Source organism: Corvus moneduloides, chromosome 11 (genome assembly GCF_009650955.1).
Source record: "Corvus moneduloides isolate bCorMon1 chromosome 11, bCorMon1.pri, whole genome shotgun sequence".
NCBI classification, from domain to species: Eukaryota; Metazoa; Chordata; class Aves; order Passeriformes; family Corvidae; genus Corvus; species Corvus moneduloides.
The window spans coordinates 16,396,159-16,424,156 of record NC_045486.1 but is presented as its reverse complement, the minus strand read 5'-3'; the positions used below and the strand labels follow the sequence as shown (position 1 = coordinate 16,424,156).

The 27,998-nt window shown below is 40.1% G+C and overlaps 2 protein-coding genes across 2 annotated transcripts in view; both read left to right on the top strand.

Annotated features, from left to right (window-relative positions):
- LOC116449325 (store-operated calcium entry regulator STIMATE-like) overlaps positions 1-19,587 on the top strand; it is a 33,789-nt gene extending 14,202 nt beyond the window's left edge. The window contains exons 2-8 of the mRNA XM_032120743.1: positions 1,897-1,945; positions 3,734-3,829; positions 5,897-6,018; positions 12,669-12,781; positions 13,689-13,766; positions 14,536-14,685; positions 15,578-19,587. Coding sequence (XP_031976634.1) covers positions 1,897-1,945; positions 3,734-3,829; positions 5,897-6,018; positions 12,669-12,781; positions 13,689-13,766; positions 14,536-14,685; positions 15,578-15,694 — 725 coding nt within the window. The 3' untranslated portion in view covers positions 15,695-19,587. The remainder of the gene's footprint in view (positions 1-1,896; positions 1,946-3,733; positions 3,830-5,896; positions 6,019-12,668; positions 12,782-13,688; positions 13,767-14,535; positions 14,686-15,577) is intronic.
- A 2,372-nt stretch (positions 19,588-21,959) lies between these two features.
- MUSTN1 (musculoskeletal, embryonic nuclear protein 1) lies at positions 21,960-25,671 on the top strand. Its single transcript, XM_032120744.1, has 3 exons — positions 21,960-22,269; positions 24,992-25,112; positions 25,333-25,671. Exons 1-3 carry the CDS (start codon positions 22,261-22,263, stop codon positions 25,437-25,439), a joined length of 237 nt encoding a protein of 78 aa, XP_031976635.1. The 5' UTR covers positions 21,960-22,260; the 3' UTR covers positions 25,440-25,671.
- Positions 25,672-27,998: the final 2,327 nt, after the last annotated feature.

Here is a 27,998-nt window from a genome sequence, read left to right as displayed (position 1 = left end):
CTGTTTCTTGCACTTGTTTTGTGATGCTTTGTGGCTTCCTGTTGTTACACAAAAGTGCCACTAATTAAAGTAATCCATAATGTGACTGGGAAGGACTTGTAATAAATAACAAACTGGTTAACTTGGCTGAGTGTTGCTCATTTTTAACAGAAGTTTTGTATTTGTGTCATGCTGTTCACAGGGAAAACTGCTGGCAAATGTTGCTATTACAACTTTATCTTTGGTGTAAATGTACAGTCTTTTTGTCTTGTCACTTTTTAATTTCTCATGGGGGTGAATCAGTTTCTCTCTGCTGTCAGAAGCAGTGACAGTGAGATGGCAGGTTGACAGCCTGAAAGTGCTGCTCCTCCACCTTGAAGGTGATTTATTTAATGGTTTTATGAGGACAGTTGATTTTGGGGAAAATTGCCTTACTTTTGAAAAAGTTAAGATTGGTTCAGAAACCAGAATGTGGTTTAAAGGCTTTTAAGCTGGGCAAGCATGACGTACACAGAGCATCCTATATTAAACTGAAATTCATCACTAATATCTGGAGAAGCAGGTTAAAATACCTGTTGATATTTTGCTGACTCTACCTGCTATGGTTTGTGCCTCTTAAATCAGAATCTCTTCAATTTGAAGGGGTGGCGGGGAATCAAGGCTTATTTATTTTAATATAAGAGATCATTTCTGAAATAAGAGCCTAAATAATTATTTTTCAAGACTTGTGTTGAAGGAACTGGTGAGTGGTACTGAAATTTGGGCAGAAGGAAGTAAAACCCATGTGTAAAACCCATTCTTAGTGGAAAGGTTTCACATTACCTTGTTATCTCTGGTCTGTCTTTGGGATGTGTAAGGATTTAGTATTTGGAGCTGTATTAAAGAATAAATCTGTGTTAGGATATTAGGCTAGATCTGGCAGAGGTGAGGCTGCCACAGCCCCTGCCCAGGTCTGACCTGTGGCATGGCTGAGTGTGTGTTCCCAGCAGGAAAAAAGGTTTTCTTGCCCAGAAGGAGTTAGAAATGGCATTTCCTAAGACAGTGGGACAAACTGCAGACCAGACAGTGCAAATGTATGGACCAGTCACTGTTTACACATCAGCAACTGCTTTTATCCCCTTGTCCCTCTACTTTCCTACACTTGTTCCTTCAGGAGTCATCTAGATCCTTGTTGATGGACCTGGGAGGGGTTGGAAATACATGGAAGTAGCTGGGCAGGGTATGAGAGGAGCTTTTTATCAGATGCCCAAACAGTTTGTGTTATAAACTGCATTAAAACTGCAATAGATAAACTTACCTACTTTTTTGCCTTTGTATATAGTTGTCATTAATTTTAATAGTGATTTTTTTTAGTTTTCAATAAGTTAACAACTGTCAACCTTTTTGTGAAGGGATTATCAGACTAAAAGAAAATCTGTCCTGCTTTCCTTTTGTAATTCAGTTTGCCCACAAAATAGAGATACTTCGTCAGAGAATGTATTTGTCCTGCTACTAATTCACTTGATTTCTTTCTGATATTATAGACTGCCCCATATTATGAAAATACTTTCAAATTTGACTTTGGGTCTCCAGTGAGGAAAAGAAACAGCTCTTTCTAATACCTGCTTTTCTGTTGGAAATTAAATTTTCTGGATGGGCAGTCGTAAAAGCTCAGGCCAATGGAATGGTGGTCAGATGTGGATTATTGTTTCATGTGAGGAATATTGGCAGTCAGAGGATGGAGCTCTAGGAATTTAGAGGAGACAGAAGGGAGACAGTTTCTTAAGAAATGGATCCTTGGAGTTTGATGTAGTGAAAGATCCAATTCATTGAAGGATGTCACATTTCTGCCAGATTATTTGCTTTCACTTTTCTGTATTTTTGTTGCTTTGGAAGTTGCTGATTGTCTTCAATGATTTTTTTTTTTTTTCTCCCTAGTAAAACGCTTCAGAGAACCAAAGCATGAAAGACGTCCCTGGAGGATATGGTAAGTTTCTGCATGCTTCATTCTTAACTTCTTTTTCTTCTTGCATGTTTTAGAAATTGAAGGGATGATGTTTGTGTATGATGACTAAAATAAAGTGATGACAAGAAATTGGTAACTGTCAGTGAGGAACCAAAAAAGTTACCAAAATGCATGAGTCAGGTTACCTTCTGTGTGTTTCCTGGCTAGACATTTCTTACTGAACACTTCCAGGAATCTGCAGAGATGTGCTTTTAGACATAAAGCTTCAAGTTGTGCTTCTTCCTGAAGATGGAAACTTAGAGCAGCCCTAAGATGCACCTGAACATCTACAAACTTGCATAAGCTTATCAGAAGATCTCAGCTGGGCTCAAATAAAATTCCGTGTTTTGTAGGTATCCTACTATGTATAAAATAGAAAACAGTGTGATAAAAGATACAAGTACATCAACCATAAAAAATACAAGGTATAAAAAGTGTATTTGTGTTTATTACATTTTAAGAGTTACTGGATTGAAGCAATGCCAACATAAGATGCACCAGTTTTGAGACTGGTGTGTTAGGCTGCCATTCCACTTGTTCAAGACTTCAGTGATTTAAATTCCTCTCATACAATGCTGCTTCTCAAAGCTAACACTGACCTTCATCTTATTGAAAAAATAAGTACAAAAACTTTGTGTACTACAGTCTACCTCAGCCTGAAATTCTAACAAGTGCATTGATAGCCCTTAATTTTTAAGCAAAGAATCTTGTTCCGGGACTCAAGTATTGCTATTTATAGCGTGGTGTACTGATTAGATAAGTAACTCACTGGCTTCCTGCCTCATCTCCAACACTGCTTTCTGTGTCATGCAGTGAATGAAGAGATTCAAGTTCAAGACAGTTATCAGGGAGGGTAGATGAATTCAGGCATAAAATGTCATTTGGATCTGTTGGGGTGTTTAGATCTTTTTAGATGTGGAAACAACAGGCAAAATGGTTGTTTTTCTGTATAATACATAGAATACACTCCTGCCTGCAGAATACTCTTGTTAGTATTCTTCTGATTTACATTTAATGAAACATCCACAGAAAGTTTTGGTTTTGTGTAAAGGATGATGATAAAAGAATGGTAAGAGCTGGAGTCAACACTGAATCACTGTCTAAGTGGGGGTTTATATTTTCCCTTTGAGTAACAAACTGTTTTCTCTCTGACTTTATCATCTGCTTTGGAGATAATACTGTCAAGGTTGGAATTCTTTTGCAGTGTGTTCTGGGCTCTGCACTATAGATAAAACTCAGTGAAACCACTTCATGCTTTCAGGTGAAAAATATGCTGGCTTTTAAGTGAAATACTGTAGATAAAGGACTCATTAGTCACTATTAAGTTGTTCGCCCACAAGCACATGATGAGGATTTTATTTTTGTCTGTGCCATAAGCTTGCTAAAAATGCATAAACATAAAAGGTCCAAAATACCTATCAGGACTGGGATACTCATTGTTTCCAGCAGGTTATTAAAGACTTAGCTAGAGTTAGTCAGGATTAGCTCTTGGATAATGTGTATGACACCAAGAGGATATCCGTAGACTTTATGTTTACAGTGGTAGGTTTCAAGTTAATAATGATTTGGGTTATTGTTAGAAGAAATAGCAGCAGAATTTAAAATGGAACGTTGTTAAATAAAGGCTAAATACCATGATACTTTTATCATTCTGGTGTTCTCTTTTGGAGAAAAAAAATTAATAGCAGAGATGGAGTTTTAATTAACATAAATTTGCAATGTCTGGCTGTGTTGTTTGTGGGTCTTAAGAACTGTTTTTACTCTACACAGGTTTTTAGATACTTCCAAGCAAGCCATAGGGATGTTGTTCATCCACTTTGCAAATGTCTACTTATCAGACCTTACAGAAGAAGACCCTTGTTCACTGTAAGTGTTTAATTTTGGAATAACTGGTCTTTATGGAAGTTCTGTAGCTGAGTTTGATGGTGTATGTGGATGGTAAGGCAAGATAGAGCTCAGAATACAGTTTTCATGGTAAAAATCAGCCACTTTAAAAACCTTGAGGTTTAAGAATTCTCCTCTTCAAGTTCATGGCTGGCAGGAGTCTGCCCTGTGTGTAGATATTTTAAACCAAGGGCAAAGCCTTTCTACTTGTCCCTCTCCAGTGAATGAATGAGGACTTGGGATGCACATTGCAGTTCAGGTTTGTTTACTGAAGGTGCTGGGACCAAAGGAAATGAACATCCAGTTGTGTTCACTGTAGTAAAGCAAGGCTCTAATACAAAGTGAGGTTGCTTTCAGGGTTATTTAGCAAAAATCATTTGTGTTTGTATTTTCTTCTAAAACCTACATTGGCTGCTGCAGTATTATTTTCATTTTGTTAAAAATGGGGAATCTTGCTTGGTAGCCAGGCAGTTAGTACAGAAATTAATTCTGCAATGTCATGCTTGGAGCAGTGTGACTAAATAGATAAGCATTTCTCTGTAGTGTATTAAACCTGAAGATTTTATGACTAAGACCCCAACAGGCTCTTTACAGGAGCTCCTGAAGCAAATGGTAATTGCTTGGGTTTGTTCTTGATAAGGCTCATGCTCAAAGTAGCTTACACAGTGCTGGTAATGGAAGCTGTGAAATTACTTTTAAAAGCCCAGTAATTTGCCTTTTAGAACCAATCCAGTTCCTTTCAATGGCATCTGCTCACTTGTCGTTCTTTGGTAAACAAAAGAGACACACAGCTCAAGGAACATGCTTGTGTTGCTGCACAAGCCTCTTTTCTATATCTCTTATTCCCCTTTGGTTCCTTTTGTGCTCCTGCGTGGTATAAATGTATAAGGAGAGCACTGCTTTTCTCTTCCCACCACAAAGCATTTTGCTAGGCAAAATGTATTTATTTTAGCACATTAACTGTAAAGTTTGAATTATAATTATTACAGTTTCAATAATTCCAGGCATCATTGTAGGATTTTCCTTGCTCATAGATTTAAGAATTTCCTGATAGGTTTAAAAACTGGCAGGTGCAAATTACTTTCATTCCATTTTTATAAGTCAAAGTATATATTCAAGTAAGGTAACAAAAGCATGCCAAAAATTGTCAGTGTTTAAAACTGTAGCACAGTAGTGTATTATGGTATTTTAAAACTAAAAATACCTTCGTGTTGTGTTTTCAAAATAAAGGGTTTACTGACATGTGCATTCTCTTCTGCAGTCTACATATTTTTATTTTCAAATTCCACTTTTAAGTGTAACATGACACAGAACAAGTAAGAGAGTGAGGTTATTCAGTGTTCTCAGCATAACAGAAATTACAGTGTGGAGCTGCATAATTTCTCAGACAAGGGTGCAGATTCTTGATGGCAGAAAAAAACCCACATAGTATTAACCGAAGCCTGCGTTAGGAAAAATATTTCTTAAGTTTGAAAGCGGATCCAGACTTGCCTGGCAGCAGCACAGCAGGTCCTGTTTGTGCCAGGTACAGGTGGGCAGGTTAAGGACACATCCCAGGGTGAGCCCCGAGTGTTTGGGAATCTCGGGCATCCCTGGTGTGCCCACTGGGTGTGGAATAGATGCTGGCACCTCTGTTTTCCCTGCTCCTGCTGCTGCCTTCCTGCTGCGGGCTTACAGCAGCCTCTTGTGGCCTCTGTGGGACTCGTGCAGGCTCGGAATTGCCGAGCTTCCTCTGCAAACACTCAGCCTTGATTTTAATGTTTGGCTAATGTGAAGTTAATTAAAACTCAGATTTGGTGGACAATTATTAGAAAATAACTATTTTTAGAAAGTTGTGGGATCTTTAAAGACAGAAATAAAATATTGAGGCTTCTAAAACTATTTAAATTTCAGGCTATCTGTAATTACAGAAGTTGGTAAATGATTGTTCTCAATACTCTGGCTTCTCAACATATTTGCAGATCTTTTATCTATCATGGTGTTAAAATACCCTGAGCCTGCAGAAAATGGACCCTGACTCCTTGTTTTCTTTTCTATTTTTCCTTTCAGGTACCTTATCAATTTCTTGTTGGATGCCACATTAGGAATGCTGCTAATCTACATCGGGATCCGTGCTGTCAGCAGCATTGTGGAATGGCAGCAGTGGGAGTCCCTTCGCTTTGGGGAATATGGTAAATGTTTCTGTTCTGGCACTGAAATGATTCTCAGAGTAGAATCTCAGAGTACTTCAGCAATTGGTTAACTCATCCTAAAATCATTTCACAATCATTTTAATATTTCACTTGTCATGAGGGTTCTTTTAAGTTCTATATCTAAGCATGCACCTTCTGTCTTAGAAAGCTCAACAAGTTCTGAGCATTTACTGAGTTTGGAGCAACTGCTTGAATATTTATTTTTTTAAGGAGTGATTCAACAAATTATGATATTGGCTAATCTCCTGGAAAAAATACCAATATGATAAATTTACTCTGAAACACTTTCTGAAAAAATGGTTGCTGGAAGGTCATTTTCTATTAAAGCTTTCACTGAACCACATGCCATTGTCTGAAGATACAGACCAAGAATTCTGCCAGCCCTCTTTAAGCAGCCACATCCCTTCAGTGAAAGGAATGGTAAGATGGCCTGTGCTGCTCCTCAAGTAATGATCATTGGAGCTTGTGCATGTAGGGCTTGTATCCTTGGTGGAAAATGTGTGAGGGACAGACTGTGAAATCACTTTCAGGTGAAGTTGCAGAGTTTTATCTTCTATTACATTACACAGAAGTCCACTGATGTGCAGAGGTTGTGGATTTGCAGCTGCAGTTGAGTATCACACATACTCACCATCAACATTTAATTTCGTTCAGTCTGTTATTCTCAGGTTGCTGAAAATCAAAGTTTTGTATACATGCTAAAAATCACATTTGAAGCTCCTTGAGATAGGAATGGGAGGAGATGTTGCCTTGCAAGTGAACTGTGGCTCTTAATCAGAGAGAAAAAACTCCAATGGTTTGGCAGGGGGGAAAGTTTACTAAAGTTAAAAATGTTTGCCTAATAAATTAAGAGCTTTCACAGCAGTTTTATAATTATTATTGGTAGGATTTTGGTTTTGTAGATTTCTTTGGTTTTAATAATCCTAAGTAGCTGACAGAACTAAAACTAAATAAAGGCCTTGTGAAACTGGAGCACTTTAAAAGCTTGAGAACTTTGCAATCAAGTAGCATTAATTGCTATTTGCTTTAATGTCAGAGGTTTAGAGATGATGACAAGCAGCTTAGGAGAAATAACTGCCTATACCATTAGGGCATGTTAGATTTATATAGATTTAATGTGTATCTTTTAGGGTGCAGTTTATGGCCACTTAAGCTGTTGAAATCAGCACTGCCACAATGCAGTTTATCTGCTTTTATCTCACATGCCACAGTCCAGTATTTCCACTCTTTTCCTTGGACTGGTGCATATCTGACTCTTCAGGGAACTGGCCAAGAGAGCTAAACCATCAAAAATTCACTAGATGTAAAAAAAGTAAATAGTTCCTCCAGATTAGTCCCCAGACTTGTGTCTCTAAGGGATTAGGTAAGCACCAATGCCCAAGGAAGGTGAAGGGGCAAGGAAAGAGGTGAGACCTCTTGCTCAGAGCCTTATTTTCTGATTGTTGGTTTGGCTTGAAGCCATTTAAAGATGTTTGAGCAGCTTTCAGCCCATATAAAACTTGAGTTTCCATTTAGAGAAAAAAATTGTTGCATCTATTACAGTTATAGGTAGGTACTTGTAATCATGTCAGATCTTAGATTTTATTTCTTCTTAATAACATTTTGATTTTTTTTTGTGTGTGTAATCTGTTGTCCTTTCCCATTTTAATGTTCTTTTGATAATAAGCAGTCTGGGTGAATGGAGAGATGTGGGGAGTACATTCACTCTCCTGCAATTTAACTATTTCTTCCTGACTTTCGAAATTAACCCAGTTTTATTTTAGTAATGAGGCATTTCTGACTGCAGTAATTAAGCTCTTAAAATCAACAAATGGACCTGTGTTCTGCTGTGGAGGTGGTCTGTGGCTGCTCCAGTATTGTCACTTTGAATTAGGACATCTAAAACACCTGAACCTGTTTATTGAGTATTCTCCTGTGTGTGTGTGTATAAGTGATGTATGAAATTACAGAAATCCTCTTTACTTAGTTGTTCTTTCTAATATCAGATCATTTTATTAGTCACTAACTTTCTTTTCTGCATCTTTATTAATGTGCTGTCCTGCCCTTAGTGTGTTAGGTTTTTAATTGAGCTATTGTAGGGACTATTTTAAAGCATATTGCAAATCTGTGTTTCCATTAATCATGTGGAAGAGGCTTCTGATATAAGGAGAATTAGAGAGCAGATGGAAAGTTATTGGTTTTGGCTGTGCAGTAAGGTTAGGCCCTCAGTGAGAAATTCCATCTAAAAGGACAAGTTGCACTGGATCATTTGCTGTCATCTTCTGTTAAGTGTCCCTGTTGTTTCTGGAGTGAAAACCCTCATATTACCAGTTTATTTAAAATTTTTCAGTTTGACCCAAAGAACACCCTTATTTTTCATAAGATTATTTAAAATAAAGCAAGTAGGGTAGAAGAGGGCACTAAAATGCAGTTCTGTGGGGTTGCAAGTGTGTTTAGAACTTGGTATTTTGAAGTTAAATGTGGATGTTTAGTACAGAATTACAGAACAGTTTGGAAGAGAACTCAAAGACCATCTCATTCCACCCCCTGCCATGGGCAGGGACACCTTCCACTATCCCAGGATGCTCCGAGCCTCATCCAGCCTGGCCTTGGACACTTCCAGGGATGGGGCAGCCACAGCTTCTCTGGGCACCCTGTGCCAGTGTCCTGCCAACCTCACAGCCAAGAATTCCTTCCTAATATCCCATCTAACCCTGTCCTCTGGCATTGGGCAGCCATCCCCCCTTGTCCTCTTACTCCGTGGCCTTTTCCAAAATCCCTCTCTAGCATTCTTGGAGCCCCTTCAGGTACTGGAATGCTGCAATAAGGTCTCCTCTCTTCTCCACCCCATGGCTCACTGAAAAGTATCAGAGTCTCGGTGCATTTTATCTGGAGTAGTAAAGTCAAGTCCTCAGCTTGGAGATCAGTGTGATTTCAGTTTGTTTGTAAGTGTGGGAAAACAAACAGGAGCCTTCCTTTCAGCCCCAGACAAGTCTCTTCTTGTGATCGAGTGATGTTTGTGTTTCTAGAGCCTAAATAATCATTTGTCTCAAGTTAGTTCTCACTGTGAGCTCATTTCCCTTCTTAGCTCTATTACTTGATCCCTAGTGATTCATTACTTGAAGCTGTCACAAAAATAGCAGTGTCCTGCTGGTTTGAAAAGCCTCTTCTTTATATGGAGGTTAGTTTTTAAGCATAAATGCCTCAAGGAAGGAATGGGTATCAAAATATCAGCATTTATAAATGGTAGCTGTTTGTACAGCAAAACAGCACTGCAGTCTGATTTATGAACAAAGGAGCATGACGCTCCCTCGAGGGCTTTTTTACATCAGAATTTTTAATTTTATTGGATTTGTCTTCATATCTCTGGTTTTGTATTTTCAGATTCATTACATCTGCAGTTGGATTTTAATAGAAGTGCAGAATCAGTTAATATATTGGAGTGTGTAAAGAGGAGAAAAGTAGTCATGATCTGTACTGAAAAGAATGTTTCCTGCGTTCTCCTTCCCTTCTTGTCTTGAGCTACTTTAGCTGCTGCGAGTAGAAAACAGGTGATAAATCCCTCCTGGTGCTTATAAACTCTTTTGGCAACTGAATTGTGGTGTGGCCTTTTTGCTTGGCTTTGCCTCTCTGTGGCAGAGCTCAGAAATTGTATTTGATGCATCTTTTCCCTCCAGCTCTTCATTTGCCACTTGCAGAACAACTTACTTATTCCCATGTGGGGTAGATAGCACTGACTTCAAAACTATTTAAAATTTATTTTGGAGTAATTCTGTGATTTGGCATTTTCTTAAGAAAAAATTTCAGGATTTGAAGAACAGAAGAAAGTTACAGGACAGAGGAATAACAGGTATTTGGTTCAAGAACTGTCTCTAAACATACTTCCGCAAAGCAGCTGATGGCAGTGGCAGACACAAGTATCTGGTTTGGCATTGCCCAGCATTTTCCAAAAATGCTGCTACAGTTGTCACTGCAGAGGATTCATAATTTTTTAGTTTCTTTCTTTATTTGCTTTTCTTGCAGTAGCAAGATTTCCATTAATTTCCTGGATTATTCTGTACATGACAGGTAAAAATCAGAATTCAAGAGATTACTGTAAGAGACTTTAGAAATTAAATTAGAGCTTTATGGCTTCAACATTAAGTTAAAATTTTGAGTTTGTGTACCAAACCTCTGAATGTACAAATGTCCCAAATATTCATTGGAGCACCTTCTGGGTGTGGTAATGTTATTAACTTGAATTTCATTACTTACAAAACCATAGAAAAAATTGGTTAGAAAGGATCTCCAGAGGTCATATAATCCAACCTCTGGCTCAAAGCAGGATTAACTTCAAAGCTGAAATGGGTTGTTCAGGGCATGGTCCAGTCAGTTTTTAATTTATCCATGGTTTGAGATTTAAGAACCCCTTTATCTGAACAACCTACTCCAGTAGGTTTAACCACTCTCCCTGTGAAAGCTTTTTTCCTTCATAGCAGAACTGTATCTTCATCCACCCAGTCTGTGCCTTCCAAGCTTTTCTTCAAGGATACTATTGGGACACTGTCAAAGGACTTCGTAATAGTAGGCAGCATCCCTGTTATCCCCACTTGTAATTACAGCTGAGAAATAATTTTGTAGGTGCAGTAGGGCACACAAAAATCCTCAAGTAGAATTTAATATACGCAACTTCTAATTTCAGTCATGTACCAAAAAAAAACCCAAAAAAAACCCAAAGAAAGCAACACCACTCCCCACAAAAACATTATGGAACAAAACATTCATTGGTGAGAGTGCACAACACTCTTAATACAGAGTTTCACAGTTTTTGGGTGTATAGAATCTCCTGAGAGTTGCAATAGATGCAGAATTGTTTTCACTGTCTTTGCTTTTACAAACTAAATAAAGATTGGAAAGGAGCTTTGAATAAACTTAGTTCCAATGGTAAGGCTGTAGCTAAATCTAAATTTTTTTTTAGTATTTGCTATTTAATGAGGAAAGCTAGAGGATGCTATAATAAAAATGTGGAGTATTGTGGATACAAAAATACAGCTAGCAAGAATTTCTCTTGCTTCTTTCCAGTCCCGTGAGATACTTTTCTCTCTCACAGAAGATATTAGCAGAGTTCTATAAACGATGAACACCTGCGACCTTGCAGAGCTTTGTTTATGGTACAGTAGAAAAATCTTTTGACAATGGATGTTTTGGGATTCTAGCCAATCACCCCCAAGGGGTGGCTGATCCTTTGACCAATTAGACTATGAAGAAAGAAGTCTATAAAGAGTTTGTAAAATAATTAAATAAATCAATCTTGCTGCACAGTTCCTGCCTGCTGGATCTCTCTTCTCCCTACCACTGCAGGATACTGTAATAGAGTATAGAAATTAATTGCTAAAATTTAATTCTCAAATCTAATTCAGGCCTTGTATCTTCAGAAGAATCACAGTTGCTCGACTTTGACTTACTGATGTTTTTCCCTTTCAAATTTCTAACTTTTTGGGTTTTTACAAGAGGAGCTGTAAATTGCAGTATATAATTGTAAAGCTTGAGCATTTTAATCACTTTCCTCTCGGACTGCTGAGTGTTGATCACAAACTTATCCTATAAAGCTCGCTTAGGAAGTATTTGTTGTTTTGAACTCCAGTCTGATTTATCAGTTTCTCTGTGTAGCACTTCAGCAGCAAACACTAAGTCTCAGACTATTACCGAATATTAATACTGAAAGCCTTTCAGAAGTGTTCCAGAAAAGGAAGCAGCAACTGTCCATTATGCATTACAGACACATAAAGGCATCTGATTTTCCATTGCCCATTATTCATCTGCAAGCTGAGAGTTTGGAGCTGCCTTTGAAGAGATTGCAGAGGCTGCTGCACCCCCTCCATACCTTGATTTTGTTTTCCAGTGAAGTGCAGCTTCAAACTCACCTGCAAAGCTTGTTAGGCTTATCAGTGCTCTTTTCCCCCCTTTTTGTCTTCTTTTTCTTTCTCTGCCTTCTTTCAAAGAGTCTAATAGTGTGCATAAGCTTTCCTGTTCAAATATTTGTGGTCTTCTTTCTGTCCTGGCAGATAACTTCATGCACTCAGGTCCTCACTCTGTCCTCGAGGTGCAGCAGAATTTCAAACCCTTTCACATTGGAACTAAAATATAATCCTAATTTTTTGTTCAGTAAATTTTTTATAGCAGCTCTTGCACCTGTTGCTTCAGTTTTGTAGAGAGGAAAAATAAGTTTAAGGTAGCCTGGGGACAATGGTGGAAATCATAGATCTACTTACACTGAAGGGCAATGTCTATTCCCTTTCGTTTCCCCAGCCTTGTTTCCCTCAAATTTTCCCTTTTAAGACACTTAATATGTCATGATAGAGGCTCAAAATTAACAATATGATGAGAAACACAATGAAACTTTATCTGTCATGCTTTCATCAGATTATGTGGAACAGTGTGAGCATATCACAGGTGTTGCTGAATGGGACAAAGTCCTGTTAGATTCAGCTTCTGATACTTTCTGAAAGCTGGGGTGAGGGAGGGGAAGGAGTGGCACTAAAGAAATTGGAGAAGGCACTTCTAGAGGATTTAGCTGCCCTGCTGCCTCTTCTAATACTGCTTTTATAAGATGTTTACTATGAAGTAAAATCAAACCTATGCATACATCGAACCTTTCTTCCTTCTTGCAGGTGACCCGCTGCAGTGCAGTGCTTGGGTGGGCCAGTGTGCTCTGTACATAATGATTATGACATTTGAGAAAACCATCATCATCATAGTGCTGCTTATACCTCAGTGGAAAGAGGTTTGTGTTTTTACAGCATTTTGCAGACAAGTGAATTTTAGGTGGAAGCTGTAAAGGCTTCCAGTAGCATTTATTGGTTTGGCTCAAGCATCATAATTGTCTACAGTCATTGCCAATTAACTCTGTGGCAGTGGTATGTTCTTACAGTTTAATTGGAATGCTGCTAATGAGGCCTTTATCCATTGCCAGGAATATCATACCGTGTTTTGAGGGGTTTTTTGTAAACTGAAATATCTAAAATTTTATTCTATCTCCTTGTCTAAAGTGCCCTTGAAACTACTAAGTGGTTGTTTCTTTTTTTTTAACTCTTTAATTCTTGCCTACGCTATTTTGTATTCTTGTAGTATTTTAAAGAATTTTCTTTGCCTTACTTACCTTGTTGATAGATCTTAACTGTAGACTTTTAGAAATTTGCAGTGGATTAGTGAATCCACTGATGCTGACTGGATAAATCTTTATTTTGATGGACTCTGTGCAGCCAAATATTCAAAGTGGTGCTGTTGCAGCCCATTAAAACCAGTTAGCTCTATTGTATGCTCTGGACTACTTTGGGAACTCTCTTCTTCTTACTGTATATTTTGCAAAACTCTGCTCTGTTTAAATTTCCTAAAGATGGAATCTACAACATGTTCCTTGGGAGCAGCTCTAAAATGTTCAAGATGATTCTAACTCAGCTCCTCAGACTTCTATAAACAAAAATGACAGAGATAAGTTTCTTGTCAGCCCCACTTACTTATCTGTGATAATTTATAAGTTGTCCTAAATACTTTGCTTTTCTCCAAGCTGCCCTTTTTTGGTTCATCCGCGTTATTTCTGTCACATTAGCTTGTAAGTGAACATTGCCCTGCCTAACCCAGTTGTGTGCTCATACTGCCATGAGCTGAACTTGATCCTTTTCTTTTCACAGGTGGCTTTATTGAATCCCATAGAGAACCCCCAGCTGGAGCTGGCAATCGTCATGCTGATAGTTCCCTTCTTTGTTAACGTTAGTACAACTCACTTCCATGAGATGTTTACTTGGATGTCCTTCTGCCATGTGTTCATTAATTAACATTAGTCCTTAAAACACAGTGTACCTTGGTGCTTAAGTTAATTTAAGGGCTGTTAAACAATGGGTAAAATGTCGGGATATGTAGATTTTACAAAGCTGAAATCCATATGGAGCTAAAGAACCAGGCTCAGGAGAGCAGCAGGAATGCCTCATAGTCCTCTTTGGCCTGATGACTTCAGTAGATTGACTGTAGTACTGAAATACTGACATAGAGATTATAAAATTACAGTGAAATTTGCTTTAGGAAGCAGTTGGTCTAAGGACAGACATCCTGTGAAGTATCCTGTGTCTGACCATAGCTATTAGGGGCTAGCCTGTGGTGGAGCAGAGCAAAAGGGCAAGTGTGCAGTCATCCTTCCCAAAGTATATTCTTTCAGCAATCTGGGATTTAGGAATTAGAGCCAGAGATAGTGGGTGTCCTTGCATGTAATAAGTGCTAGTAAAGCATAGCTACATGAAGAGTTAATATATCATCACTGTGAATAGTCACTGCTTTTCTTATTTTCATCTCTTCCACAAAGGACTAAAGTAGCTGGGTTCTAGAGCACTCCTGCAAGGTGTAACAAGCCATGTCACGCTGTGCCTATACAAGATTTAGATTTTGGCCAATTCAGAATTACTGTCAAGTTCATTTGGTCAGTATTTGGATGTTTCTTCTACTCTGAAGAAAGCTGAACTGTCATTTTCCCCTTCTCTTTAACAGGCATTAATGTTCTGGGTAGTAGATAATTTTCTTATGAAGAAAGGGAAGACAAAAGCTAAACTTGAAGAAAAGGAAGCAGGACAAGATTCAAGAAATGGAAGTAAAGTGCGATACAGGAGAGCAGCATCACATGAGGAGTCAGAGTCAGAAGTATGTAGAGTTAATTATTGTAATTAATGCAATATCAATACAATTCATCCCTCTTGATATTGATTTCTTTGTAGCACTGTCAACTTAGGTTTGATTTTCTGAGCATGTACCTCTAGCAGTAGCTCCCAGCATTTGCAGTTGAGAACCAGTTAAGGAAAATGTCATTGTTGTACCACTCTGGCAATTAATTTCCTTCCAGATGGGCAGGAAGACACAATAATATATGTAAATATCACAGGTGTGAGCTCTGTTGCAAGAGCTTCTAAATAAAACCTCACAGGAAGTACAAAACTAATAGACAATTCTAATTCAAAGAGAGGTTAATAACTTTAAGTGAGAGGGAGCTGGTGGAGGCAACTGACCTGATTCTCAAGAATTATTTACATAGTTGCCTTAGCATAATGTTCTTCTAAATTACATTAAGTGAGCAGGTTTTAGTTCAGCTGAAGGATGGGTGATTTCTTTGGAGGTGAGTTGGTTTAGCTTTAGTAAGTTAATGTAACTTTCCTGTGTGATAAACAATGCTGTTTATATGTGGTTTGCCAGGTAATGTGACTGCATTGTTACCAGTGTTGATCAAGAGCTTAAATAAAGACCTCTCAAGCTGCCTCCACTGTTCTGGAGGTGAAGGCATCACTCTTTAGGTTCAGAGTCAGTGGCTGTAGTGAGATTAATATGCATCCATCCTGCCTCAAAATTTACTGGAGGTTCCTGATAGGACGTGCAATGATATTTGGTAGTGTGGCGGTAAATCCGAATTGCGTTCTCTGAACTCTTTCCTGAGCAAATAATAAGGTGCTTTGCAAGCATTAAAAAAAAGTAAAAGTTTAAAAGTAGAAAGAAGGAGGAGTGTGACTGCTCCATGTGCTCAGAAGCTGTAATTTGTTTTTAGATCCTTATTTCAGCAGATGATGAGATGGAGGAGTCAGACGCCGAGGAGGACCTGCGCAGACTGACCAACTTAAAGCCCATCAAGAAGAAGAAGCATCGCTTTGGTCTGCCCGTATGACACATTCCTTGGCCTGTGGACTTGCAGGTTTCATGGCAAAAACTTCTGTCAGTGGGGTTTAATGTTGCAATTGCATCTCCCTTTTCATACAAACTGACTTACAAGCAAGGTCTACCAACAGAAGGCAAAGCGGTTGGAAGACTTCCAGTTCAGTTGCACTACAAACACACTGACCAATTATGCAAGAATGTCTCCTCATCATGTGTGGAAAAGGGACAAGTCACTAAGGAGATTCGCGTGGGAGGTGTCAGAGAAGATCAGAGAGAACAAATAAAGAATCTTTCACTTTTGGGTTACTGATGGGACAGTATAAGGAGTTCTCAAAAAGGCATCAGAGCTGACTGAGTTAAAGGAGTGTGTTTTATTACTAAAACTGGCTTTTGCAGCATAATTCCTAGAGCAGAATAGTGTATGGTTACGAGCTGTAACTTAACGTTATTTTTTTAAGTACAAATGTTTACTTGCTACTGGGTACCTATGGAACTAATAGGTGGAACAAAGATTTTTTTCCAAGTCTTCTCAAATCTATTTGACTATTTTATATTTAAGTTATATTTTCATACAGTTGTATTTAAAGATTCTCTTTGTCAGAGAAAAGGGTGCAGTTCCCTTTTTTGTGCAGAACAGGTCAAAAGATTTGTAGTGAAAATCTTATTTATCCTTGTGTCCTGATTTAAGACAAAGGGATTGCAAAGGGAAAAGCTCTCTGTCACCGCTTAAGTCACCAAATATCACTAAAAAATGCAGTCCTATGTGTGCTCTTGACCATATAATTTGAAAATACCTTTTTCAGTAGGAGGTGGTGTTTGCATATTTGACAAATGTGCACTTTAGTGTATAACAAAAATCCATTGTGTTAAGTTATTTGTGAAATGAGTATCTATGGATGACTCTAATTATTTCTGTTTCTCCAAGTCTCTTGTGCATACCTCTCAAGTGACCCAAAAGATATGGAACATTTCTGATACTTTTCCTATTTTAGGGCCTGCAGTACAGGACTGTGATCTGATTGAAGCAGTTGTGCTACAATATTGCAAATACAATTCTGTCCCTTGTTTTTTGTTGAAAAAGCAGTCTTCTACTTAATGTGCTTAATGGCAACTACAAAAAAATTTCTCCTATTCCATTTCCATAAAGTCTCATTATCTTTCAGTAGTAAAAGAACAACCCCAAGGGGTACAGTGCAGTTGTTACCACAGCATTTCTGGGATTTTCAGTGTCTCTTCTGATAATTGAGAACATGTGGTGATCTGAAACCTAGCAGATGTGTTTTCAGTGACATCCTTTTGCTTTGCATATTTTTTAAATTATTGTTTCTGACAGCTTTCCTTGCTTAGTTAAACCTTGTGCAGGACAAGGCGATGTGTCAAAGAGGTGACAACAGACCTTAAATGCAAATCTGTTGTAGTATCTGGACACCAGAAAAATTCCAAGCCTTAAACCAGTTTCATTGGAAAACTGCTCAGAACTTTTTAAGATTTTTTACATTTTTTTATAGATTTACTAGGTCTTAATGTGATTTATTATCCAGACCACTTAACTGGGCCTTAGTAAATACTGAACTGTGCGCTCACGTGCTTACTTTCACTATTCCAGCATCCCTTTTCCCGGTGGCTGCTGAGGGGACACGATGCTCTGACACCTTGGAGTGTCCAGCTGGCTCAAAGGGACATTTCCCAAACCCGAGGTTTTAGTTGAGCCACTGACCTTTGTTACTGTGCACTGAAATGTAAGAACTGCAATAAGTTAAAGTACTAGAGTTTCCTTTAGACTAAATCTAGAAACTAATGACAGTGGAAGCTTACCTGAGTTCTTTTGACATGGGGGGGTGGGGATGGGGAAAGGTCCCTAATCAGTGTTGTCTCTGGTTTGGGGGGATTGGGGTTTTTTTATTGATTGTGTGAGTCATCTTCTCTTGACTGTTGACCACTGGGTGGGCGCAGATCTCCAAAAGCACAGTACTTCAAGGAACTCATCAACAGAATAGTCTCATACAGCTCACTTTTCCAAAGGGGTTTAAGAGCTAGGACTGGCTCTTGTCACAAATGTCAGCATTTATTTTTTTAGCATAGGATTTGTTCTATTTCAGATAGTGAACTCAAGCTCCTGACCATGTGCTGCGTCCCAGTGCAGAGCCATGGCTGTCCTTGCCAGCTGAGATAACTGAGCAGCGCACACAAATTTAACTGTACAAGCTTGCATCTTATCTTCCTTTTTCCTCCTCCAGTTACTTCAATTATCAAAATTATCCTAGTCTCGTGTTTAGTCTGTGAAGTGTCAGTATAAAATTATGGCCTTAATCATGTAAAAATATTTGTTTTGAGCAGACCTCAAGCTTTTTGACCAAGTACAAAGCGGTATAAAGTGCTATGGAGCAGTTTCTTGAATATGATTATAGAAAAGGTTCTGAATGCCTAATTTTTCATGTCTTAAGTGCTTAAATGTCACTTGATGTGAGGTCTTGATATGCCTAGCAAGATGATGTAGTAAAGCACTATGAGCCAAAGACACAGAAGTGTTTTAAATACCAACAGTAGTAACAGGAGGAGCAACCTTCAGAGGGGAAAAAAATTACTTTCTCTACTAAGACAATAATTTTATTCAGAATTTTAGCTAAATAACAAAATATGGGGGGTTTTTTGGTACATTCTTTGTTATCATTGTGGAAGAGATGGAAAATGTAAGATTGGCAGTTTTCCTCTCTGTAAGGTAAAAATTGGAATTCTTGCAATAAATATGAGTAGGACACGTGCTTTTGTCTGACTGGCTTGCATATGTGAGAAGGGAGTGTGTGCCTAGTGCTTCACTGTGTCTTACCACTCACTGAAATGTATTGGCAGTACAGTCTGAAATGCACTTTTCATAAAGAGTTGATCCAGCAGTGATACTGCAACATCATGTTTGCATTATCCTCAAATTGTCACTCAGATTTCTGCCTGGCAAATGTACTTCAGGACAACTCATAGCAAAGGTTTAATTCAGGCTGTGCTTAGGAAGTAGGATTCTGTTTAATGAAAATAAGCTATGTAGTGTATGCCAAAGTAAGAGAAAGGGATTGTAACTTAGAGAAGAGACACAGAAATATTGGTGGAGATGGAATTTACCACAAGTGGTCAACCTAAATGTATTAACTGTTCCTAGTATCTGACCTGTGACACATCTGCATAAACTTAAAACACTGGTGTTGTCTAATATGTGGTTGCCAAGTTCTGGCTTCAATATGTTCAGGTCCCCTTGTCTTACTTTAAGTAGGTGAATGCTGTCTGTTAATGTTGCTAACTAAAATGTACTATACAGCTTTTCTTCAGGGAAAACTCAGAAACTGAGTTGCAAATTAGAGCAATGCAAAGTGATCCCCTCTGGCAGGTGTCTGCTCTGATTCCTGCCGAGCCTGGGGAGGGGGACCTGGGCTCTCCCGCTCTGCTCAGAGCTGAGCATCACAAGGAATCTCTGCCACTGTGCTTGACTAACCCGTGTTTGCAACTTTGCTGTGCTTTTTACAGGAGAAACCAGTAGTGAAAGCGAATAAATTCAGCCACATCAAGGCAGAGCACATCTACAGCATAGGCGTGCAAACATTTTTAGGTGAAGTTTCCAGTTCAATTACTGAAAATGACTACTATGGTTTTACAAAGTAAAACTGCAGTATCTTTAAAAAAGGGACTCTTTTGTAGGTGTTTTTGTCTTGCGTAGGTATCCGTCTCAAACTGAATGTGGGGTTTGTTTGTAAGTAAATTCAGAGTATAGCCAATGTGAGCAAAACCAACAGCTGTATTCTGCTGCCCTGTTTGGACCATATTGTTTAATCAGTGGTGTTACCTTAAACTTTTAAGGGTATCTGATGTACGTTGTATAATGGTTTACAATAAAGTTTGACTTATTACAGATTTGTACACTTGTTTTATACTTGTTCTGTTTCAAAATGCCTGTGTTTCAGTGTTTTTAGTGTGCTCTTGTGGGAAGCAGGTTCTGCTACTTGAGTTTAACTTCAGCTCTCATTGTGCGCAGTTACGCTGATTTTAATTTCAGCACATTCATCTACCTTAATGGCAAGTCCCATTTGATCAGGAAGAGCCACTGTTCTGAAGTTGCAAATTTTGTTTACAAGTTTAAGAATCCTTGTAGGCTCCTCTCAGATCCATTCCCTGAGGAAGGTTTTTTTCAGAGCTGGAGCTGCACAGTATCGACGCAATCCTGTCTTTGTAACTCCTGTGTAACATTTGCCTGCTATTTTCATACTTTCCACCTACCACATCCAAGTAGCCCCATACCCACTGTATCCTTACAGGGAATTCAGAGTATAATCTTCGCTCTACCAAGTGTCAGTCCCCTGAGGGGTTGTTAGCACTTTCCTGGAGGAAAAGTCAAATCTCCCCTGAGATTTGGAGACCACAGTGGCAGCCGTGTGTACATTCACTACATTCTCTATGGTCATCATCATATTTTAGTTGGAACCATTCCTCAGCAAAGGAGTTTTCCACAATTCCTATTGTGGAAAGATTAAAACTTGTGGTTTTAATGGCCACTATTGGATAAATGAGCCATCTTGTTCCATTGTCATTCACATCCCGTTTAACAGATGTCAGGACCTCAACCAGGTGAACAGGATTTCTACTCTAAAATGTAAGTAACTGTAGATTAAGGCTGGGTTCTTTGTGAGGAAAAATAGCCCATAATCTGTGCAAGGAAATGGTTGTGCCTGTTTAGGAAATGTGTAATTGAAGAGAATAGAGCTGTCCAGGCTTTGGGGTGTTTTAGAAACCTTAGGATGTGCTGCCTGCCTCTCTGAGCACTTCACCTGCCCCAAATGGCAAACACGGTTTGAGTGGTTTGATTTTGTTTGTGTAATGATTTTGTTTGTATAGATTAAATTGCTATGAAAGCACAACTCTGTTGCTTTTGAGTGAGGAATATGCAGTACCAATTAACTGAAGCAATTTTGAAAGCCGAAGGGAAAATAATAGTTCAGTGTCTTGAATTCTAAATATTTGCTTTAAACATGCAGGATGCTATTTTCCTGTCATAATAGGTAGTCACAATAGTGACGCTTGTGGGACTGTAGAGAAACATCTTAGAGAAGTGTTACTTTGTACAATAGAAAAAAAATCTGTCTTTTTTCAAAAGTCAGTGTTTTCTGTTTTGTTGGCCTACTAAGGGCATTGGTGCTCTGCAGAAACACTTCTTCTGGTTACTAAGCCATGGGTTTAAAATAGAAAATCAGCCTAAGGAATGGCTAAGGACATAACAGCCAAACTGCTTCTTAGCCTACAAATAATTCCCCCAATAAAGGAGAAGATTTCAGGCCTGGAAAGAGTTCAGCCTAAAGGCAGATTGGGCATTGGGAGGCCTGGGGCATAGTTCACAGCCGACAGATCTCACAGCCCTGCTCATACGGCGCTAGAACTGTGGTTTGATGCCATGTTTTCGTAGTGAAAAAACAAATTTTTTGGGACCTCTTGTGGTTCTCTGTACCCTAAAAGCACTGGCAGAGCTTGAGGAAAGGCCAGGGCAGATTTCTACCACCACAACAGTCGTTATCTCTGGAAGGTGTTTGGAGGTCTGCCATGGCTGCCCTTCTCACATTAACCCACCTGGCTGGTGTCTTGGTTCTTTGTAGGTGTTGAGTGCAGTTACAGAAGCTGATTTTTTTGCATGATGTAAAGATTTAATGTAAAAAAACAAAAGGGAAACAATCTCCCACCTAACCTTCTCCTAGTCATGAAAAATTGAATTCATGCTCAGAGGTGGTGGGGCTTTACTTAATTAAAAAATTATTTCGAGAACAAATATTAAAAGTTGTAGGAAAGGTTTTACTACTGTCAACATGTGCAGTGGGGAACACCGAGTTTATCTGTGTCTGAGTAAGTTGTTCCTATACAGGTGTGGGTGAAATGGTTAAACTTGCTAATAGTGCTGGAAGTAGAAAGTGATCTTACTGTCTCAGTTGTGTAAGAGCCAGCATCAGAGCATGATCACTGATAGAGTTGTAACGGTAAAACCATACCCTACTTTATTGACTCTCCAAAAGAGTCTCAATACTTTCCTGTTAAAGATCCCTGTGCAAAAGTGATCCAGGGCGCTGTTTTGCGTTGGACATTAGGTTTATATCATCTTTAGAAAACACATATTTTGTTATGCTGGGAAACAAATGCCCACCCTTTTTTTCCCCTCCCTCCCCCTAGAGGATTCAGAGTCAATTTTGTGTCCATAACAACATTTTGCCTTTTAAAGTTATAAATAGAACCCCAGCGGACTCCCCGGGAAGCGTTTTTCTAGGGAGCAGGCTTCCCCGCGTCCCGCTGCCGCAGCTGCCTGCCCCCATCAGCCCAGCCCGGTGAATGCTGCACGCCCGAGTCATCGCCAGGAATAAACCTCCCGACAACAACAGCGTCCCTCAACCTGAATCATTCCGGGCGCTGCTTTGGGAAGATGACCCGGCTCATGACTTCACTCAGATGCTCTATATAAGTCCAGGAAAACAACAGGCGCTCGCAGAGCTCACGGGCTGGATTTAATCAAAGCCGGGAACGACCTGGGAGGGATTTCAGCGAGGGAGCACCGCAGTTATGTCACAGGTACGGGGACATCTGTGCGCTGCCTGCCCTCGGAGCAGCGCCTGGCAAACCTGGTACTGGTTTGGATGCTTTGCTTGGAAAAGCTTATTAGCGAGTTCCTCTCGTTAACCAGTGAATTCAGCTTGTCTGCTCTGTGACTTGTGTGATTAAAATATTTTAACAAGTACATTCTTAGGAAAGGTTATTTGGTGAAGAAGGAAAGCAGCTGCCCTCTACATAGTTAATAAATTTAGCTTTAAAATGTTCTGGTTTACCTTAAATATTTTTATTTGTGTAGAAAGGGAAAAATCATTTCCCCTGCTCTGCTTTGGGATGTTTCACAGAAGGAGGAATCTCTGCCTTTCCATCACACTTTCTCAGACAGTGATTTTGAAATTCTGTTTTGGAAAGAGGTGGCTGTTCTGAAATGTCACTGTGTAAAGCTTAATGTATTAACATGCAGGAGAAAAGAGTGTGACTGAAAATTATAACTGTTAGGATATTTGAGACTGACATTTTGTATAAAATGAATACTTTTATGTTAATTTTATAATTAACGTGTGCCCCAATAATCAGTGCTTCAATGTGTTCTTAAAATTCGCTCAGAAATGTTGAAGTTTCAGATAAATGTTATATTTGCAATACAAGCTGCATGTGCCTGGCAGAGCTCTCTTCAGCATGAGGGTTTTATGGGATGGGTGGGCTGGAGAATAGGAGCACAGGCAGAGTAGGAGAGCACAGTTCTTCAGCCACACAGTCTAACTCAGTTCAGCTGATTTTCTTTACTCCAAGGAAAACAGGACTTAAAACCCAGTCATAAGTCTTGTAAAGTAGCACTTTTTGACTTGTGACAGGAGGAGATAAAGCACAGGCTGCATGCCTGTGCCAGCTGGGAATGGCTCCTGGCAAACCCTGCTCACAAATCTGGGAGCACTTAGCAGTGGTGGGGCTGCGACAGTGGCAGCTGCTGGCCAGGGCTCACCATAACCTCTCTGTGCACCAGCTTTGCTCTTCAGCTGGGGCCAGCTAATCCACAGCAACTGGCCTGCTGGAAAATCCTCCTGTGATCAAAGCATGAGATGGTTTATTTTAAAATGACTGGGTGACATTCAAGAGCTCTGCTCAGCCTGGCTATAACTTTGTGCATCTCCAAGTACCACCTTTCCTCACCCTGTCCCCAAGAATTCCCTTGTACCAGTGGGAAGAAGCCTCACAGTTACTGTCTGTTGCCAATAATGGGCAGAGATTATGCAGATTTCATATTTCTGTTAATAAAGCAAGGGGCTTTTTCCCTTTCTGGGTTGGTTGCCTGTGGAGCATGCCATGGGTATGAGGGACTGTTCCCATCACATGCCAGTTGTCGTTACAGAAGGACAGGTGACACCCTGGCTGTGGGGACAATTGGTTCACCAGCTGAACAACCACGCACAAGCTGTTGTGAATTTTGAAGGGTTTGCTGCCACCGTTTCCCTTTGCTCGCTTTGGCTACTCGTGAGTGTTTTCCCCGGAGATCTTGTAAATGGTTTTTTCCCACAATACATGCAAGTGGGACTGACAGTGAGCTATTCTGAGCGTTCCCAGGAGTTTGCAGCAGACAGAAAACATGCCAAAGGCTGCAGTGGAGCCAGCCCACCCGACTAAGAGCCAGCCATGCATGTGCTGTCTCTGCAAGCTCCCTGGGACTTGCTGCTCCAGCCATTTGTAGACCTTAAGGGATTTGATTCCCTCCACATCTGTTTTTAGCCTGAAGTGCCTGAGTGGGCTCCACCACTGCCAGAACCCAAATATCAGAAGCCCTGTGTATGTAGTGATGGTCAGAGAAGTTTCTTGTTGATGTTTCAGTGTGCAAATCCATTTTGTTGGAGTTGGAGTGTGAGAATCTTCTGTTCTTCCTAATCATACCCCTGTGCCCTGCATCTTGCCATGAGGGCTGCCTGGTGGGACATTGGAAATCTGACCATGAAATAATAAACTGAAGGGGGAATGCTTGTGATGTTGGCTGCTGCAGACTGAGGTTGTGTCTGACTGTGGAGTGCTAATTTAAAGATAGGGATAGGCTAATATGAAGCAATGTTATCCCTATTTCCTTGTAGTGGGATAAACTGTAAACAGATTAGTACTTGGCTGTTGCAGTGCACCACCTGATGATGCATCTGTTTCTGTATTAGATTTCCTTCTCCTTCTTTGGGTTCCAAGTCCAGTGCTTCAGATGTGTTCAGTAGAGAGCCCTGTTGAGTGCTCAGATACTTTTGTTTCTTAAATTTAAGATTGATAACTATGGGTCAAGTGTTTATTCCAACTAAAGCAAGTCCGGATTCGGAAACTCTGTGACCAGTTTCCCAAAGAAGTAGTAAGTAGATGGAGGCACAAGTCCAACTTAGTAATGAAGTGATTTTTTCTTTCCAAATATTGGACATATCCTTGAATTACCTGCAGAATGAGCAGGCAGGGCTGAACAAAGAAAATCTAAGAATAAAATAATTCTTCATTAAATTAAGTAGTCCGTTGTTCTTTCAAAGGCTGTACAATAAGACAATTTCAGAACAGTAAGAATGATAACAGATTTTGGGAAGGGCAGTGAAATTGTGATTATGTGAAGATCCGAAGTAGCTGGGTGTAATCTCAGAACTGAAATAGGTGAAAAAGTTGTGTTAGCAACTTGTACGTTATAGCCTTTGGGTTGAGGCAGCTTTGTTCCCTGTGCTTCAAACACAAAATACTGATATGTGGGTCTGTTTCTTAGCCAGCCCCTGTGAAAAAGAAGCGTCCTCCAGTGAAGGAAGAAGACCTCAAAGGAGCCAGAGGAAACCTCACCAAAAACCAGGAAATTAAATCCAAAACCTACCAAGTGATGAGGCAGTGTGGTAAGTCTCCTTGACTGGAAACAATTAAGCAGAGTAAAACAATGACTTAATTGCCTTTTTCAAGTGAAAGAGTCACCTCTGGAACAGCAGCCTGCTGCTCATCTGATGGACAGATGAAGTATTTATGAAATGTGTATTTGAGTATTTCAGCAGCACTAGTTTTACTCCCCAAATTTGGGTGGTACTTCACTGACTGTCTCTCCTGGTTTTCTTTTCCAAGAACAAATGGGCTGTGCAGCACCTTCCATATTCAGCCGGGCTCGGACAGGAGGTGAAACAGTCTTTGAGAAACCAAAGGACGAGCCAGCCAAGAGCGTCTTTGGCTGACAGTGGAGCTGGACGTGTCTCACCCAAATGATTGTTGTAACATTTTTCAAAATTTCTGTTCCTTACACTAAAGTCACTGTAGACTCACGGAGTTAATTTCCACTGTAAGTCCTTAAGTAGGAAATATATCAAAGAGTAAAATTTCCATGTTCATTTTTATTACATGCTTGCTTTCTCTGTATTGGACAATGTTTGCTGTAATGGTTTAATAAAAAAAGGTTGTTGGACTCAGCTTGGCACACTGTGGTGACTCATTTCAGTTAGGGCTCAGATTAATTCCATGGGCGCTTTGGCACTACCAGCGATGATTTTGTCTGTCAAATGCAAACTCAAACACCCTGATGACGGTCTCAGTGTCAGTGTAATTTCTTCACACCACGCCCTCACCAGGAGGGAGCTGAGGAGGAACTGATCAAAGAGGCAGCACAGAAACTTGGAGATTTCACCCGAATTTGTGTTGCCTACAGTGGCACCTCAGGGTGGCGGCATGGCACAGGGTGGCGGCATGGCACAGGGTGGCGGGTCTCCCCTCACGGTTTCCCGCTCACGGCTCTCCCCTCACAGTTCCCCCTCACGGTTTCTCCCTCATGGCTCCCCCCTTCACAGTCCCCCCTCACATCTCTCCCCTCACATCCCTCAGGGCAGCAATGCCATGATTTCCCTTCATGCAGCTCAGCTGGGACGGCAGAGGCCCGACTCTCAGAGTGCCCCAGCACCGAGGGAGGGATTTCAGCTTGCTCCCCAGTGGTTTTTTCCTCCTGTCCCACTGGATCGAGTGAGAAGTTGGGTGACAGACCCAGCCACCATGTCCTGCCTGACCATGGAGATGAGAAGCCAATGAGTGTCTCTGTACAACACCGGCACACTCTGAGGGGAAGTTGTTTTTTTTTCAATGCTGTTTACTTCTTGATTTGCTGCATCAAACATCAAACCTGTTTTCTCCCAAACCCCAGAATGTTTCCCCTCAGCTGGATATTTATGCTCAAACACAGAGAAACTTCTCTGGGCACCTGCCATGCTTTCCACACACCCTGAGTTTCTGCAGCACGTCTGGGGATGGTAAGGTAAGTGCCACCCTTTTTTTAAGAAATTACTTTTATTTTACACAGGTTAGACCTGATTAAGAGATAAAAGTGATGCCGAAGTTCTCTGTTTATCATGAAATGTATAATATTTGGCTTTGGTGTCCCAAACACTTGAAAGATAAAATGCGACAGTGTCCACACAGATCCCAGAGAGGCTCTGGGGAGGAGTTCACATAAGGCAGCAACAAATCCTTTGGCTCTAAGGCAACAGCTTCCTTATAGATATTGCTGGTGCATTGCCTTGCCCTGCTTTTTTCACTTTAAAAGATTATTATTTGCAGTCCAGACCCTGCTTTCTCGCTTTAGTGGGCACAATTTCTCCATGGAGCACAGACTCCTCACAGGTATGTTGGCAGAGCATTTTCCCAAGAAAGATCCTTCCAGAGCATGAAAAAAATCATGGTGGAAAAAATTCCTGCACTGATAATGTTGGAGCTGCCTTTGCATTGGGTTTGTCAAACCCTCCTTAATTAACCTGTGATGAGAAGTTGGCAGGAGGTTGTTCAATAGTCATAAAAATGGTGGAGAGGGACAAGTGGGGCAAAATGTTGTTGTTGCTTTTTTTGTGCAATACAAGGGCCTGACCTGCAGGTTTGCAGGTGGAGTAGAAAGGACGGGGGGTGCTGTATTTCAGACCCTGCTTTGGATATGTTGGTGCTGATTTAGCAAAGCACAGAAACCTCTGTGTCCCACACAGATTCTACAGGGAAGCCAAGTAAGGTATCTGCCAGAAACGTGGGATTTGGCAAACAGCTCTATTTCCAGGATGTTGTCAAGTTCAATTACTTGTGCTGCTTCCAAGTGCGATGATAAGGACTGGGGATCTTTTTTAGTTTTCCTGTCTTTTAATGTGGACCTCATCTGAAAAATGTGAGGGGCAGAGCTGACAATGCAGCCTAAATCTGTGCAGTGAAAGCAGCTCTTTAACATCCATGTGATTTTACATGTAGGCATTAGAAAACTGATGACAGATCCACTTAATTAAAGCTAAAGCTTTGGCTCTTACAGCTCTTAGGCCACTAAGTGTCTAATCTTGTGTATTTTAAGGGATTAAAGCATTACACGAGCTGTACAAGTTAATCGAATTTATAGCAGTTTAATTTTTTGTCTTTAAAAATATATATATTTACATGTCCTGCTATAAAGGATGTGGTATTTGCAAGTGGTATAAACAGTCTGCCAGGGAGGAATGAAGTTTATTTTTTAAAAGAGTTACTTAAAGCACAAGCCTTGTAAGACCAGGCTGTGCTTAGCACATTCTTTGTAGTGAACTTGTAGATGTCTGGTGAGTAATAAATTATTGAGCTCTGCTTTAGTGTCTCCTTGCAACTCTGAGGCCACTTGCTCTCCACATGGACACTTTGTAAAATAGTCATGAAGCAAACACAGATGCTTGTATTTGCACAGGGTCTTTGTGTTAATTTATGACAATGAATGGCATTACCCACCAAGGATTATGGCTTGTCACCTCACC